This window comes from Festucalex cinctus, chromosome 5 (genome assembly GCF_051991245.1).
Source record: "Festucalex cinctus isolate MCC-2025b chromosome 5, RoL_Fcin_1.0, whole genome shotgun sequence".
In the NCBI taxonomy this organism is placed as follows: Eukaryota; Metazoa; Chordata; class Actinopteri; order Syngnathiformes; family Syngnathidae; genus Festucalex; species Festucalex cinctus.
Window position 1 is genome coordinate 14,176,601 of NC_135415.1, and position 18,215 is coordinate 14,194,815.

General features: G+C 37.5%; 1 protein-coding gene across 2 annotated transcripts in view; it reads left to right on the plus strand.

Annotated features, from left to right (window-relative positions):
• Positions 1–18,215, plus strand: part of dapk1 (death-associated protein kinase 1) — a 37,293-nt gene that overhangs the window by 1,169 nt on the left and 17,909 nt on the right. For both annotated transcript variants that reach the window (XM_077521655.1, XM_077521656.1), the window contains exons 3-7: positions 13,979–14,200; positions 15,819–15,957; positions 17,641–17,770; positions 17,981–18,029; positions 18,128–18,154. In XM_077521655.1, coding sequence (XP_077377781.1) covers positions 13,979–14,200; positions 15,819–15,957; positions 17,641–17,770; positions 17,981–18,029; positions 18,128–18,154 — 567 coding nt within the window. The remainder of the gene's footprint in view (positions 1–13,978; positions 14,201–15,818; positions 15,958–17,640; positions 17,771–17,980; positions 18,030–18,127; positions 18,155–18,215) is intronic.

Sequence of the window (18,215 nt, forward strand, 5' to 3'; positions counted from 1 at the left end):
GAAAAACAGTAGAAAAAAATATTTAAAAAAAACAAAACAGAAAAACATATTCAAAAAAAGAGAGAAAAATAAAACATTCCAAAAAACAGAGCACCAACTTCGTTTTTTCAGAGTATTTTATTTATTTTTTTACCTCTGAACTCCAAGTGCCCTGTTGCAGACCAATGACCTGTATATATGAGTGGATACTGGATAGCCGATAGCCCATACACGCTAATGCAAGCCATTGAAGTCACTGGGCGGACATCTTGTTACTCCCACCTCACGAGCAGACTACTGTATAAACTATACAGTGTACGTATGGGTGAGAAATGTGCAGCTCGTAGGCAGTGAGTATAAGGCCGGAGGCTACATTTTACAGGTATTAGTAAGGGAAAACAACTAGTAAGCGTTTTGATGCCACTAGTAGCGTCCAGGAACCTCCTAGTATGTAACTTAATCCTACTAGTTGGCCTAGTAATGTTACTAGTAGTTTACTGTTAATTCATCCATCCATTTTCTTGACCGCTTATTCCTCACAATGGTCGCGGGGAGTGCTGGAGCCTATCTCAGCTGGCTTTGGTCAGTAGGCGGGGGACACCCTGGACTGGTTGCCAGCCAATCGCAGGGCACACAGAGACGAACAACCATCCACGCTCACAAGCACACCTAGGGACAATTTGGAGCGCCCAATTAACCTGCCATGCATGTCTTTGGAACGTGGGAGGAGACCGGAGTGTCCGGAGAAGAAGTTTATTATTAATTTCAAGGCTAAAACTGGCACCAATAGTTTAAAAAAAAAGATAAGCATTACTGTAAGACACAAGTCCACAAGTATGGACACAAACCTTAAGCTGGATATCAAATGAATGTTGTGTACGAGTCAGGGGTGATAGATGGATGGCTAATGCCGCGTGTGCACCCACTGACCTACATTCAACCCCCTTTTTTACCCGGCTGGCACGACTGGGTGGAGGGGCCGAGCCTGCATGGCAGACCTGTCACTCATCCTCCCCCACTATTATCTACGACTACACAACCCCAGGAGCAGCCATCAACCAGCTAAAAAAGACAACTAAAGAGATATGATTTTTGAAAATGTACCACTTTATTTTTCTTATATTATGAAGGCCTTATTCTCATGAGATTGTGCAAAAAAAAAAAAATGGAGCCGAAAAATCTAACTGTTGCCAAATGAAAACCTAAAAAAACAAAAACAAAAAAACAGCTAGCCAAAAGAAAACTTTATTTTTTATTCAATTGCAATTCACTGTATAGTATAATAGTATAAGATAATGTAGTAGATTACCTAATACTCATCCCAAGTATTTTGATGCAGATCCTTTCACTCCCAATCAAAGCCGACGCTGTTGTTATTTTAAGTTTAATGAACCAAGTGGTGAAAGCTTAGGACAATGATGGGATTGTACTACAAGTGAGCATCCAGCATGAGGTGCTTTACTGCGAATGCTTTCACTTTTGCACATGCGTTTAAGACCAAAACTAACCACCATTAATTCGTTTTAATGAACCAAGTGTCGACAATTTTAGCAAAACAACTGTATTTGACTACATAACTAAAAAAACTATAAAAGAGCAAACGGCATCATGAAGTACTTTAATGCGGATTCTTTCACTGCCCTACATGTCCTGAAGATCAAAGCCAATAGCTGTTACTTTAACTAAACCAAGTGGTAGGAATCGAGGATAATGAATGTATGATGCACCCAGCATTGTGAAGTGCTTTAATGTAGATTATTTCACTTATGCTGATGATGGAAACCGTCTGCTTTTAATCTATTTGGTAATGAATATAGTGTATCTGCAATTGGCTGGCAATCAGTTTAAGGTGTACCCCGTCGACTGCCCGAAGCAAGCTGCTTTGATGTAGATTATTTCTTTAGTACACAAGATTTAATTAAGTTGTTGCTTTGTTTACTAAACCTAGTATCGACGTTTAGCATAATGAATGTTTTCGACCACCAGAAAAGTTGAAGTGCTTTAATTCAGAAGATTTCCCTTCAACACATGCTCTAAGGAGCATAGCTGACAGTATAGTTTACATTGAAAAACATTGTGTTGTAGTGCAGTCATACTCAAAAAACTGTTTTTACCATTTGGAATGGCAACGAGGGATTCCATACTGAATTTGCCATGTTCTGGAGGGTGACTGGATCCCTGTCAACTGTTTTAGTGGGTAACGGGTGTCACTCGTGTGTTTGTGTGTGCGTGTGTATATACTGTATACATACATCCCTTTGTGGTCGATCACGTGCGGAAAGTGTTGTTTGTGGTCCTTCACCTTGTATGACCTTGTAGTCCTCACTAGATGTGCGTCATGGTCCACTAATTGATCGTTAAGATTTCTTTACATTATGGATTGTCGATTAATTGCGTCTAGAAGGCATTGGAGTGCTCTGCAAAAAATGTTTTGCTGTTGTCTTGCAGTCAAATGTGAAGTGTGCAGCTGAAATTTGAGATGCTGTCCAGCCACTCTACTGTTTGCTCCGTATCACGCTGCTGTGGAAGCAGGAGTTCAGAACATTCAGAGTTTTTTTCCATATTTTGAAGACACTTTGCGTTGTAGTTTTGACTGGCTAATCAACTGCTATGAAAATATTTGCAAAAATAGCAGTAAATGGACTGACTGTCACGCCCCCGTTTTCAGTTGTAGTTTGTGATTTTAGCCGCTTCAAACCAAAATGACCAAAACTTTACCCTGCAATTCCTCAAAATGATCAAATTATATAATTAGGGCATGAAATAATTACAATCTACTGTCTGTTAAGGGTGCTTGCTTCCATCGACTACATTTTTCTAACTTTCAGTTGGAGCTGCTGAGTGAAAAATGTCTGATTCAAACCAAAATGTCCGACTTTCTTTTCAATTTTGTCCGTGGTCTTTTACTAGATTTTTTTTTTTTTCCGGGTGTCCACTTATGATGGACATGTTCATCCAGTTTCATGTTGACTTAGAGAAACCAGTGTTGGTCGTGGTGATTTTTTATTTATTTTATTTTTTTTACCAGAAGACACTACAGATTAAGAAGCGTGTGACATGATGTCATTTTGTGTGTTCGTGTGTCTGTGTGAGCCACCTGACTATGTTATGAGATCATGAAGGCACCTAAAAAAACAGCCAAATGTCAGTTTTATAAGATGGGAGATGGATAAACGAAGCAGCTGGTGCACCCTCCCCAAAATCCTCCCTCCCTCCTTCCTCACTTCCCACCATTACCACCGTCACCTCCTCTTCACATGTCAATCTTGCACATTTCTGCATGGAATGATCACACAACAGTAAGTCAACCAAACGCATAGACTGTATGAAATATAAGTTGTCCGGTTCAGAATCAACAAGCCCAAAATGGAGGTCACTGGTGGCTCCGTATTGTGGAGATGCAAAGAGTTTGAGTCTACTCGCTGACCTCGCCGTGTCGTTTGCTGGTGTTATGTGTCCCTGATGTGTCTGAAGGCATTCCAATCAGTCCTCGAGGATGCCAATTATGCCGTGATGAACTAACACAGATAGCTGGAAGGTTGTGAAAACAAAGCGGCATCCAGATCATAACTGTATGATATTGCGACATGACTCATGCTGCTTCCAGGAACGTGTTGAAGATCTCTGCATGCTGATGGCGGTGTATCATAACAGTCAAGATGGTAAAGCGAGTCTTTCCAGAGCACAATGACCGCCATTGTTGGAAATGCCTTCGGTGGTGTAAGGACACATGATTGGCATTCCTCCGATGCCCTTAAAAACATTGACGTATGCACTTAAATTCAGTGAACCCAAGCATGCTCATGCGATAACAAATCTAACATTGCGGTTAGATTTGTGATTGACAGCTCATACGTGCGAATGGCTCGATAAGATGGCGACGCACATGTCTGATGCCGTTGCGGCTGCTTTGGCATGCAATAGTTGCGCCTAACTAGGACTAAACACGGCATTAAAACAAGCAGAATCCTTTAAGTTTGGCTGCAAAGGGAGCAGAGCTCAGCTGCCACAGTAAGTAAATAAAGTTGAGCTAACTATGCTTTACACAGTAAAGTATAAATTAACACTTTAACTTTGACAGCCCTAAAGTGATCAGTCGGAACGGTAACTGTGTCGGGCTGTCAGCACCAAAGTGTGCAGTCATTTACATCGACAGTATTCAACTTCCTTTGAAAAGTAATCCGACGGTTCTCACCTTCCTATACGTGACACTCGCTTAGCTGCTAGCTGACAACACGGCAAATCGCCAACATTGAGGTCGCCAATAAACACAGGCAGCAGGTGTCGTATTATGCAGTGTCAGCGTAATCAAGCGTATTTTTTTTTCATCCTTAACTCATACAATCCCAAAAAACGTAAAAGTACGTTTTCAATACTTTTTCCTGCACTCTCAAAAACCTATTTATACGGGGTTTTGCTGTTTTTTGTTTGTTTTTTTTTTGTTTTTTTTTAATGCTAGAGCATATAAAAGGCTTGATGCAGCTTCTGACCTGCAGAGGTCGCACAACGTTGTTATTACAAAAAACGGCCAGCAGGTAGCAGTAGAGTATGAGATCGGCCAGGGGCATGTTCCAACAAGCTCTTTTTTTCCCCCCCCCCCAGTGTTTTCAACAGGTTTGAGAATAATAATGAAACTATAGATATATTCTAATGCTAATTGCTGCAAAACAGAAACGGCTACAAATATACTTTTTTTTTTTTTTTTTTTCTTTGATGAAAAAAGAGACTCTAATTTTTCTATGCTTTTATAACAATAGAACACAGTTTTCTATGGTCCTTGCAAAATCAATCAAAATCCAGCAAAACAGCCAAGAGTGAAGGGCTTTGCTTCAGTGAAAGTTGCTGGGAGTGAATGAGTTAATTAGCATTTGAACATCAACATTGTTGACATCGGTGACGAGTCAAATCAACCGTTGCGCTGCAACGCGTTGCCGGGAGCAACTTAAAAATAAAAGCAGACCAAGTTATTGGTGTCCATATAATATTTAAGGTAAGGTTTATTTTAACGTTGGCCTTCTTGGCAGTGTGTTGCTGTCATGATTGCATAGCATGAACAATTGCTTCTATGGTTGACTTTACTTACTCTAGGACTCATTTCAAACCTAATCAAGTGTACTAGAGGTATCAGTACTTAATACTCTGTATTGGTGCGTACTTAAAGAGTGAGTACCTGTATCAATCTGAAGATAAGTGGTATCAGACCCGCAAAAAAGTCAGCCAATCTGCGATTTCATTGTGCCTATTTCCAGGGATCCTTCAAAGACATGCGCTAGATAGATACACATAAATTGTGAGGAATTGTAGTTGTTGTTTTTGTGTGTGAGTAGAGCATGGTTGGCGAAGCCTTGTGACTGGACATAAAACATGCAACATAAAACTGTCATAACAACCTGTTGCTGTCTGTGTCGCAATGATGAGCTCATGAGAAAATCCTGCTGATATCTGACAGATGTACGCTTTTTATTTACACTCTGCTGATAATCCATCAGCCTCTTCCTTCCTCCGAGCAGCCGGCGGTTCCTCTTCTCACTTCTCAATCCCGTTGCCACGGTTACGCTTTCCGCCGGTACACAATGGCGCGGCGGTTGCGTAACTGTTTTGTGGCCCTCACGCACAGGCGTCCGCGAACACACACAACGCAGCCGAGTGGGTCGGGAACACTGAGAGCCGGCCTCCCTCCCACGCCGCTAACTAGCTGCTAATTGCACACCGTGGCCACAACATTAAACGTTAGCTAAATCGCCACCACACGATCACTTCCAATAAAATAAATAGCTCCATCTTTAAATCTGTCTTTACAATCATAGTAGGATAGAATAACACTGGCCTGAACAAATACTTTTGTTTATTTGTTCATCTGTTAGTTTGTAGGCTACTTGCTGGTTCATGCATGCAAGACTTATAAACATGGATGATGTCGACTGAAGAAAATTCGTAATTTAACAGTGACCGCAGACTCCTGGAAAAATGTGCCTTATAAAGTCACGCGACTCACACCAAGATCCAATCAATAAAGTTGCTTTTTTTTTTTTTTAAATGACAAGAAAATTTCCTTGTTTTGCAAAGTGATAAATATGAGAAAAAAATTGTTTGGGAAAAAGTTATAATTCCACAACAATCAGATGCTATTTTTACAAGAAAATTGTTGTCTATTTTACAGGAAAAATGCCAGAATGTTATGAGACAATCATAATTGTACAAGATTGAAGTGGTAATTTTATAAGGGAAAAGTCCTAATTCTACAAGTTTAAGGTGGTCATTTTATGAGAAAAATACAAACCATTATTAAATGAAAGTTTTAGTTGTACCGAAAAAAGGTACCATTAGGAGAATAATCCATATAAGCATATTTTTACTTCGGTATTTTTTATTATAATGTGACAGCAAGATAAAAATAAACGATTTAGGTAATGTTTGCTTTTAGGCTAATGAAATATTCTGAATGGCCACCACAAACAACATATGCATTATCTCGTATTGACACAGCTGCTGTGGTATTGGCGTTAAAGTCGTGATATGATAAGGAAGTGTCAGTGTGAAAAACCAGTAGGAAAAAGTTAATGTTCAGTGAAATAATCATCTCACGTGGCTGGTCAGCGGAATGTTGTCGCTTGGTCTTGTGGCTGACGAGGGTGAAAACGAGAAAGAGTGGATCGAGTGCTGCTGAGCGTTTTGTTCACTGAAGGAGCGGGGCAGACTATGTCCGCGTCGTCAGAACTTTTAATGCGCACGTTGTGTAGTGATGAGTGATCTGGCAGGCATCTTTGTTGTGAAATATTCATGTCTATAGTTGTAGAGCAAAAACACTCACGGCATTTAGTGCATTTATCCATTAAAAAAATGTTGTTAACCTAATAGCGTAGTTGCCTAAGTTGGATCTGAAGACAAGATTTGTTTTGTATTTTTTATTCATATAATTTGTGACAATAAGTTAAAAATGTCCTGGAGAATTAATTATCAATAACATATACCAATGTGGTTGCTAAAAATTGTTTTCCGAAAACTGACCATTTGTTGTGCTTGTTCTCATAAAAATGATTTTTTGCGGCATTGCAACTTTTTTTCTTGTACAATTACGACTATTTCTCCTAAAGTGTAACTGTACTTAATTCTTTTAAAATTAAAAGTTTTTCTCCTAATAAATATAGCTTAACTCTTGTGCATTTAGTTTGTTTTCGTAAATAAAGACTTAGATCAGGGGTGTCAAACTCATATTAGCTCAGGGGCCGCATGGAGGAAAATATATTACTAAGTGGGCCGAATCGGTAAAATAATGGTATATAACTTAAAAACAATTGCCGTCAATTATACGCAGATTTTTGTGACTTTTGTGCCAGCCCTAAATTACGGACAACTGTAATCTATTTTTTTTTTAAATAACACGAATGCAAATGAAATGCGGCAACACTTTGCCTGTATGAGTTTCGGACGTGTTCAATCGACCTGTTTTGCATATATATAGTTCCCAGAATGCACAGTTAATCAAGTTATAAGGAAGTTAATCCCTGTCATATGTATTTGTGTTACCAGTAATTGAATTTGTGTCTTATTTAACACATTTATGTTGGTCTATGATGAAAAAAAAAAAAATTGTTTTAAACAAACCATAAATTTAAGTTGTGTGTAAAATAATGACTTCCACGGCGATCCGTGTACATTACTCATCTGAGGACTGCTTGTGAAATTATAAATTTATATATTTGATTGTGACTGGCTACTTAATTGGTCCGACATTACAATTTTTTTTTTCACTTTACAAAGTTGCATCGCGGGCCGGATTCAACCCCTTTGCGGGCCTGATCCGGCCCGCGGGCCGTATGTTTGACACCCCTGACTTAGATGTTATGACATTATTGTTGTCGAATTGCAACTTTATTCCCCTTATGTACTACCTTGACTTGTAATCCTGTATTTTTACTTACCTCTTGTATGTAAGATTACAGTTTATTCTTGATAAATAAAAACATATTCCTGTTAAATCATGACTTATTTTTTAATTTTGTCTCAGAAAATTACAACTTTTTTTCTCTTTACAGCAAATACTTTTTCCTCTACAATTATATCTTTCTTTCTTTTTTTCTCCTAGAAATCTGGACTTTTTTTTTTCTTGTATACTGTATCCATGACTTTTTCTCAGTCAACTTCTTTGTTGTTCTTGTCAAATTATTACTTTTACTTTTGAAGAATTTGTACAATTCAAACTTTTTTGTCCTCATAAAACTGCATTTTTGGTGTAATATGATTGTGACTTTTTCCTCGTAAAAGTTACCTTTATGATTGGAAAAAAAATCCACAACTTTTTTTTTTTTAATGTATCAGTGTGACTATTAAAATATGATTAAAAAAAAATATTCATCCCCCTCCTATTTTTACAATTGAGGTCAGATTACAGTGCTTTTTTTGTGAAATTCTTTATGCTTGTAAAATTTTGACAGCATTCTGTTGTAATTCTGCTTCTCTCTTTCCAATGATGACTCTTTCCATCTCTAAATTATTGTAAAACTGACACTTTTTTTTTCTTCTCATAAAATTGTGACTTTTTGATGTATGACATGACTTCGCTTGAAGTGCGAATACCTCAAAAAAATGATTGAGGACATTGATGCTGCATTCATTCTGCATTAATCTATATGCAGAGAAATATAATGTGAAAAAAAAAAAACAGTACAATATTGTGTACGTCAAATCACAGCGTGTAGGTGAGCTCGCACGCATCGTGTCATCCTGCATCAGTTTGCAATGCATCACCATCACATTTGTGAAGCGCTGCCAACCAGCCTTGATAATCCTACTTAACACTTTTGGGCTTTTCAGCACCTTCTCCTGTTTCGCAAGAAGCCAATCAATAGCTGGCTCAGTAGTCGCTTGCTCATGCTTTGCTTTTATGCTATTTTTATTTTCTACAGCACAACTTTTTTTTTTAATTCACAATTCATGACAGCAAAAAAATCGGCTCATATCTCAGTCGCAAAACTCTTTAGTTGATGTACCACTATTATTTGGTTTTGGAAATAATTCTACAGTGCAGTACAATGCTACGTCAAGTGTTTTTTGTCATTACATCACTACATGATGTTTACTTACAAGCAGGGGAATCCCTCTATAGTACACTCGCACAACTCTTGCAGTAGACCGGGTGTGTGTGTGTGTGTGTGTGGGGGGTATAAATAATGAGGGTAGAGCCCTTGGACGCAGACGGATGACAAACAGAGGCGGGGAGGCTGTTTTTTCAAGAGGCCAGATAGCAGAAAGCCAGATCAAATGTCCTCGCTGCCTTTGTTGTGACTTCAAGCGCCGACAGGCCTTCACGCTTTTTGGCCTACTTGCTGGAGGAGATGAGATGAGACGAGAGGGGAGGGGAGGGGGTGCTGGGAAATGAACAGGGTGCTGGCTGACTTGTCTTGGGTGTGTTGCATGACTTCACACTGCAGGATGGCGCTGGAATATTTTAGCAGGGAATATTGGCTCTTCGTGGAGATTCGAGACCAAGTTTTATAATTGCCTTTATCATTAGTTTAAACTAGGGGTGTCAAATTAGTGCGTTCATTTTGAGTTCATTTAAAGTTCTTTTAATACCACTATTTCTTTTAACGCACAATTAATGACTGCCCCTTACTTGGAACACCTGTACTGGGGGAATTCCAGTTGCAACGCAGCAGACACGGCCACGTGAAAATTTCGCAGTAATAAATTTATTAATGATGCGCATATTTGTGGAGACTGGGCCAAGTTGTATTTTACAATTTTAAAAATGTGCAGAATCTCACAAGTTACTTCATGTTAAGATTAGATAGCTCTTAATATGAAAAGAAAAATGCACTGAGCTGTCACCGTCTTAAAAATGCAATTATGCCCTCTAGTGGCAGAAAAATTACCAACACAAATCAATATCACACACTTTTTACAGTACTGTACATTATGAAATTACTCAATGACTAAAACATGCAGACATATTTCTATTAGTTTAACATTTTTCCCACTTTTATGTTAATAAGTCTATGAAACTTACACATTTAGAAGAGATACAGTATAACGTTTGTATTTAATCGCAAGTTAACTCTGAAAGCCAAGCAATTAATTATGATTAAAAAATTTAATCGCCTGACACCCCTAGTTTAAACTATTGTTGTTCAATGGCACTTTTTTTTTTTTTTTAACCAATCCCAGTTCATGTACTCACCAACACAAAGTACAGATACCACTTCTATCAGTACTCTAATATCCCGAGTTTAAACCATAAATATAATGCATTTCCCCTGCTATATATATATATATATATATATATATATATATATATATATATATATATATATATATATATATATATATATATATATATATATATATATATTAGGGGTGTCACGATTCGCCAACTCCACGATTCGATTTAAATTTCGATTTTGGGGTCACGATTCGATTTTTTTTTCGATTTTTTTTTTTTTTTTTTTTTTCGCTCCCCCACTTTATAACACAGAGGCATATGCTTCTGTAGGCTAAGGCTAGTCTATGATCATTGGTTCTATTCATTGTACAGTAAATCTTATTTCAAAAGATCGGCTACGTATAGGTGATGCAATTTCCATATTATTTTTGTGTAAATTTATGTAATATATGATAATTGACATTAGGCAGGAATGATCAAATTCAAAGAATTTATTTACAATATAAAGTTAACCGTCTTGTTCTTACTGAAGTGTAAAATAAAAAATAAAAAACCAAAAACAAAAAGTCACAGTGGGTGCCTGCCATCTATTGACTGTTTTTGGTTACAACAGTGTGCTGTGCGTTCCTCTTAAAATAATGTGCAATGTGCAACAACAACAAAAAATATATTGTATCCAAAGTCATGGAACAAATACAGCCTGAACAAACTATATCCCAACATTTACAGTTGCTGGGCATACTGTAGCGTGGTTCAAGTACACTAATTAAATGTTTGAATCCAGCGTTTTCCAAGGCTGCAGGTCTGCTGCTATAAATAGACCTATGGATCTGGCGTTTCGCGCGAGCTGAAGTGTGTGGAAGTTTCACTGTAAATGAGGATGAAATAGTTGGTTGGACCGTTGTTTTCCCACTTCTAGTTGAATTTGATAAATCTAAATCTTTGTGATGCCTGCGTAAATGTCCCGTCATGTTTGTCGTGTTTCCCGTTGTTACGGCTGGCGGCTCGGGCCCGCCGCCGGCTCCGCTCCCCTAGTATGTATGTGTGTGTTTGTGTCGGCTGGTGCCCGTATAATGGTACTTCAGTTTGAATGCGCCAGCGCGACACTCTGATTGGAGGACTGTGCCAGCGCGACACTCCGATTGGACGACTGTGCCAGCGCGACACTCCGATTGGACGACTGTGCCAGCGCGACGCTATTGTGTATCCGTGTATTATACCCCTATTGGTTATTGTTGTTTCTCCTCCGTTCTGTCAGTTCTGTCAAATGCGGTTATTATTTGTTCACCTTCCACTTTCACTCCCTTGTCAAACCCCTGCCTGAAATTTCAATTAAAACTACTCAGATGTTAAAGTCGACCCGTGTTTATCTACTCTATATTTTCTGTTATTGTGTTACTTCCCTTCCCCTTGACGAGCCGGGCGTAACACCGTGGCCGAGTACAGTACGCGCACATAGCATATCTTGCAACTGTGGTCTTTTTATCGACAACGTGAACGTTGTCGACATAACTCACCGGGAACGCAAAATGTTTCCAAACTGGTGACGAGAGAAGCGGGAGCGGCTTGAAGCACCATTGCTGTGTCTGTCCGCGCTTGCCATCATGACTGCAGGAGAAGTCAGCTAACAAGTGCCGTTAGCTAGTAGCTGAATGGCTGCGTCTCATTTGCTTTCCTGAGAGGTGGCGGTGGCGGCGGTGGCGGCGGGCGCGGGGGGTGGGGGCATCGAATCGTGTGTCCTCTCTTCTATTTCGATGCTCGAAATCGTGACGTAATTTCGATCGATTTCGATAAAAAATCGAAATCGTGACACCCTTAATATATATATATATATATATATATATTTATTGTGTGTGGAATTTACCTGTCTTTGGCAGAAATCTCAGCTATAGTATGGAAATGAAGGATCAGAAAAAAAAAGGAAGCAAGGCCCCCATTACTAACCAAAACAGCAGCACCATAGCCAACCGATGGACCTACATGCTCACCTTTTAAAACGAGCTATAATATACAGGGTGATTAAAAAAGAATGACCCTATTTCATGATCAAATATTCTATGAAGAGAAAAACAGCAAAAAATAGCACTTTTCATAAAAGTATTCTAATAACAGGCAAGTTTTATTTCACATGTTACAAGTGCTCAATATGGCCTACCCTTGCAGCACGAATAACATCAATACGATATAAGAATTCTTCCCAAACACGTTGAACCACATCAGGATCAGTTGAATATTTCTGTTATTATTCGATGTTTGAAGTTTTCCAGGTCAGTTGGTAATGGCAGAACAAAGACTTTGTCTTTTACAAACTCCCAGGGGAAAAAAAAAAAACACAAACTGTGAGGTCGCTGCCAGACGCACGAGTTTGTCAGTGTCACTTGACAATTATAGAAAATTGGGAAATCTGATCTTTCAAACACCCACTCCCTCATTCTGATTCATACATTTACTTAGGAAATATTTGATCATGAAATAGGCTAATTCTTTTTGAATCACCCTGTACTATACTTGGTATTAATAAACATCTCTAACATATCACCATCAACACACTAAATGGACCTGATTAAACAAATAATCCCGCGGGGGCACGAGATCCACATCTCCTCAATTAAAGGCCATCAAGGTATTTATTCGCATAATCTTTGCCCTTAATCCCCGCATTATCAAGCTATACCTTACAGCAAATGTAATAACCTAACCTAACCTAGAATCCTATTTCCTGTACCTACTCCACTATCAAATATCAACGGTCATTATCAATTATCGATACACGAGAATCAAATATCACATATCTTGTCCCTCAGATGCTAAAAATACCATGTCAATAATCTAATCTCGCAGTGTAGCCACACACTGGCGCAGTCGCACGCTGGCGCAGTCGCTCATTACACCAGCATTGACGCAATCGTTTATGTCAGTCTTGATGTTGGTAAATAATAGCAGCATCTACAGGCAGAATTGTCATTACACACGTCTCCAAGATGAAAACAACATTGTTGCCAGTCTTTACCTACAGGCTGCGGTTGGCTCAGTTTATTAGCGGTGAGCCGTGGACTAGCATCGTGACTAGCTTGGACTCATCACGATGCGCGTTGTTAACCCTGAGCGTTGCCAGGTTTTATTATTTATTAATTATTCTTAAACTCCACAGGCCATTACATCATGTTCTCTCTTCTCGCGAAAAAAAAAAAAAAACATCCAAGAGAACACCATGTTCTTACTAGCCTCCATCTTCTCATTTGCTTATTTGGCACATGAGTCATTTTGCTTTCAGCTGTGGCAAATGTGCACAGTGTTTACTTGGTGTATTTGGGCTTCAAGCATCGGAGCCTGCAGCTCATCAAATCTAGCATGCAGGTGGCGTGCCAGTATATACGGCGTTAAATTATCTGCCCCAGAAAATAAAATGGTATCGTCCAAACTGTCCAGTTATCTTGCTGTTAATAAAAATTCTACACTCTACTCCATCTTGTCATTCTGGAAGAGTCCCCCACCCTAGAATTAGAAAAAAAAAAAAAAAAAGAAAAAAAAAAGATACGGCCCAGCCATCTTCCATCATTGCTATGTGTTAAATTGAGGAAGTGTTCAACCATGCCGTAGAAGTCAAAAATGGGACAGTTCAGTCATCCATCTATACTAGGATTTTATGTTATAGAAGCATTCGCCTGGTCACCAATAATTCAAAAATGGATCAGCCCAGACATCTTGCAGCATTCATCCATACTATAACTCATTTAAAAAAAAAAAAAAAGGTTAGCAAAAATGTAAAAAATAAAATAAAAATGTTCGTGTTGTTCTTTTACGCGCTAAATAAATCTCGACCCCCTATTTGTGTAGCGGCCAGTTCGCGGTGGTCCGGCGATGCCGTCATCGGAGCACGGGCGCCGAGTACGCCGCCAAGTTCATCAAGAAGCGCCGCAGCAAGTCCAGCCGGCGTGGCGTGACGCGGGACGACATCGAGCGAGAGGTCAACATCCTGAAGGAGATCCAGCACCCCAACATCATCACTCTGCACGAGGTCTTCGAGAACAAGGCCGACGTCATCCTCATCCTGGAGCTGTGAGTTGACCGACCGTTTTCTTGAAAATGATGTGATGGTATATTACAAGAAGAAATTGTCATTTTTCAACAAACAGAAAATCACATTTCTACAAGAATAAACATTAACAGAAGGAGTGTGACGATATATCGAAATCGCGATAAATCACGATACTTTGTCTCCCGATAGATTATCGATAAGCCTACGTAAGTATCGCGATATTTGTAGCTAATAACCAGCCACTATAATGGCTCCATTGGTCATTACTTATTGAGCAATTACTTGGCGGGCCACTAGGGGGAGCGCCTTATAAGAGTGGCGGGGAAATGGACACAAGTCTTCAGGCGAAGAAGACTCATTAACTTAGTTATTATTATTATTGTTATTATTATTATTATTGTTATTATTATTATTATTATTATTTATTTATTTTTATGTATTATTATTATTAGTAGTAGTAATATTTTTATATAATATATATACATACATTTTATATTATGTATTTATATTATATTTATATTTATTGATATTATTTTTATTATAATATGAATTCTTATTTATTTATTATTTTTTATTTATTGATATTAATTTATTGTTATTTTATTTATTATTTATTTGCATTATTATTACTATTATTTTATGATTTGTCTTATCGTAGATTATCGTGGATTTACTACCTGAGCAATATATTGACAATTGCGGTACCGTCGTATCGTGAGATAACCGTTGGTATCGTATCGTGAGCTAGCCAGAGGTTCCCACCCCTAATTAGCAAGAAACATTTTATTTCTAAGCAACAAGTTTGTTTTCCATCCATCCATTTTCTTGACCGCTTATTCCTCACAAGGGTCGCAGGGGGTGCTGGAGCCTATCTCAGCTGGCTTTGGGCAGTAGGCAGGGTACACCCTGGACTGGTTGCCAGCCAATCGCAGATAGTACCATACTGCCATTTATTTTATTTTATTTTTTTCCCCGGTAGTCAACACTTGTGGTTAGCTGATGTAATTGGAACAAACTCAAACAAGGGAATTTGTGTTTACATGAAACGTTATCCCAGAAACAAAACCAAATCAAACCCAAAACAAAGGCCCGCTAATGACAAGGCGACTTTAGGCCTGCAGTTACTAGCTGCACCGGTTGGACAGCATTCCTCAATGACGGCTCAGTTACACTTCCAAGCAAACAATAATAATTGTTAACGCATTTAGTTTCTCTCCTGTTGTTTTGTGTAAATGACCATGTGTCAAAATTACCTTGTCAAAAAGACCATGTACCAAAATGAGCACGTTTAAGTGGCCATGTCTCAAAAGAGCCGTGTTAAAGAGACCATGGTACATCAAACATACTTCCAAACATACTTTTTTGTATTACAAAAAATGTTACAAATATTTTTGTTGCTTTTTGGGTGGGTGCCACAGATACCCAAATAGCAATATTATAATATTCTGCTCAAATGTCCCATATATCCTTAAACACTCCCAAATGCTGCAGACTTGAGCCTGTTTACCGTTTTCCTATTAATGCGTTCGATTGGCAGAGCTGCTTCAAAGCAACTTTGACTGCACCCTAATGCACCTGCATGATGAGATTAGCTGCTCCATTAAAAAGAGATTGATGGCTTTGTAATTTTCTATCTAGCGTGGCCGGCGGAGAACTCTTTGACTTCCTGGCGGAGAAAGAGTCGCTGAGCGAGGAGGAAGCCACACAGTTCCTTAAACAGATTTTGGACGGAGTTTTCTACCTGCACTCCAAACATATCGCTCACTTTGACCTCAAGGTAACATACTCCAAACACATTGTGGTGAAAGTAACACTTTTCTGGTAAAATTGCATCCTGAATACTTGAATTGTATTGTAGTATTTTCACAAGGTCATTCTTCCAACTTTCTTTCTGGTAATATTCTAATTTTATGCTAATAAATAAGATTTTTTTTTTTTCTATTAGTATTACAACATAATTGTAGTCAGATGTATGACTTTTTATGATAATGGTAAGTTAGTTCTTTTAAAATAATTTTTATTTTCCTGTAAAATTACAACTTTTATGTTAATATTGCAACTTAATTCTCATTAAATTGAGGCTTTTTATCTTCAAAATTTAGGCTATTTTTCTAGTAAGGTAACTTTATTTGAGTAAAATTGCAAGGTTTTTTTCTTATCAAATGACATTTTATCCTTAGAAATTGTACCATTTACAAGTAACACGACAATTTAATTCTTGTAAAATAATGACTTTTTTTTTTTTTTTGTAAAATTGCAGCATTTTTCATAAAATGTTGTCTTTAGTCTTGTATCATTCTGCCTCAATTTATTTATTTTTTTTTAAATTTACAGCTTCCCCTCCCCTCATCATAATACAATGTTATAGCAGAATTACACGTTTTTTCTTGTATAATAACTTTTTTTTTTGTGTATTATTCAAATTTTGGGGTTTTTTTTTTCATAAAATTTTAACTTTTTTTCTTGGAAAATAATTTTGTTTAATAAAAAAATCTAGTAGTACTATTAGTAATAATAGTACTATTTGATTATAATAAAATGACTGCCTTTGTCATAATACTTCTAATTCTGTGGAAAATTAAAACTTTATTTTTTTTCATAAAATAGTACTTTTTTTTTTTTTCCCCCATCATACAACATGAATCTCATGAAAAGTACCGATGTATTTTCTCATAGTAATAGTAGGTTATTTTCTTAAATTCTATTTTATTCTTTTAAATTTACAGCTTTTTTCAACTCATCATAATGCTACGTTAGAGCAGAATTACAAATTTCTTCTCATTTAATATATTTTTTTGTATGTTATTCCAATTGTTTTGTTTTTTGGGTTTTTTTTTTTATGTTTTTTTTTTTTTTATTAATTTGTAACTTTTCTTCTTGGAAAGGAATTTTGTCTCATAAAAAAAGTCTAATAGTACTACTAATATGATAATAGTACTATTCGATTATATTAAACTTACTACTTTTGTCATAAACCTTTTCTAATTTCGTGGAAAATTAAAACTTTGTTTATTTTTTCCATAAAATATTAGTTTTCCATCATACAACTTGAGTCTCATAAAAAGTGACATTTTTCTTATCGTAATAGTAGATTACTTTCTGAAATGTGTGACTTTTTTCCTCTCTTAATAATACAACACTACATTAGTATTACTTGTCTAAAAAAAGTCATATTGCAACTTATCTGGCGTAAAAACAAATCAAATCCTCACTTTTGCCACTTTATTAAAATACAAATTTGTTCTCATTAAATGACAACTTAATTCTAAAAAAAAAAAATAGTGTTTGATTCTATATTAGAAATTACAATTGTTTTGTTTTGTTTTGTTTTGTTTCTAAAAAAGTTTTCCCTCTATTTTTTTTTCTTTTGTATTTCCATGTACCTTTTCTTTGACTTGTGTTTCTAGTTTGGTGTTTTGTGAAGAAAGCTGAGCGTGTTGTTTGTGTGTTGCATTTCCAGCCGGAGAACATCATGCTGCTGAGCCGCTCAGTGCCTCATCCGCGCATCAAGCTCATTGACTTCGGCCTGGCGCACAAGATCGATTTCGGAAATGATTTTAAAAACATCTTCGGAACGCCAGAGTTTGTCGGTCAGTATCTCACACGTACATCAATGATGTTAAGTAAAATGTTTCAAGAAGATCTGAACTTGTTGTTGAGTTCATGAAAAATGAATTGATTCGCAATTTAGTGTCACTACAACAATTTCATATTTGGTTTTCGAAATTCTAAAATGGACTCTTCCAACCAAAATGCCGAAGCATTCCCACAATAATAATTTTGGCATGTTGTCTTTGCAGCTCCTGAGGTGGTGAATTATGAACCCCTGGGCTTGGAGGCAGACATGTGGTACGCAAGGCAAACACACACATTATGCCATTGAGCATCAGCAGTTCAATCAACACTGATGACATCATCTGCAAGTCTTACTTTCTTTCCCTCTGCAGGAGCGTTGGTGTGATCACGTACATTTTGTAAGTAGTGAAATTACGACTTCATTCTCTCAGATTAAAACTTTATTGATTGCTTTAATCA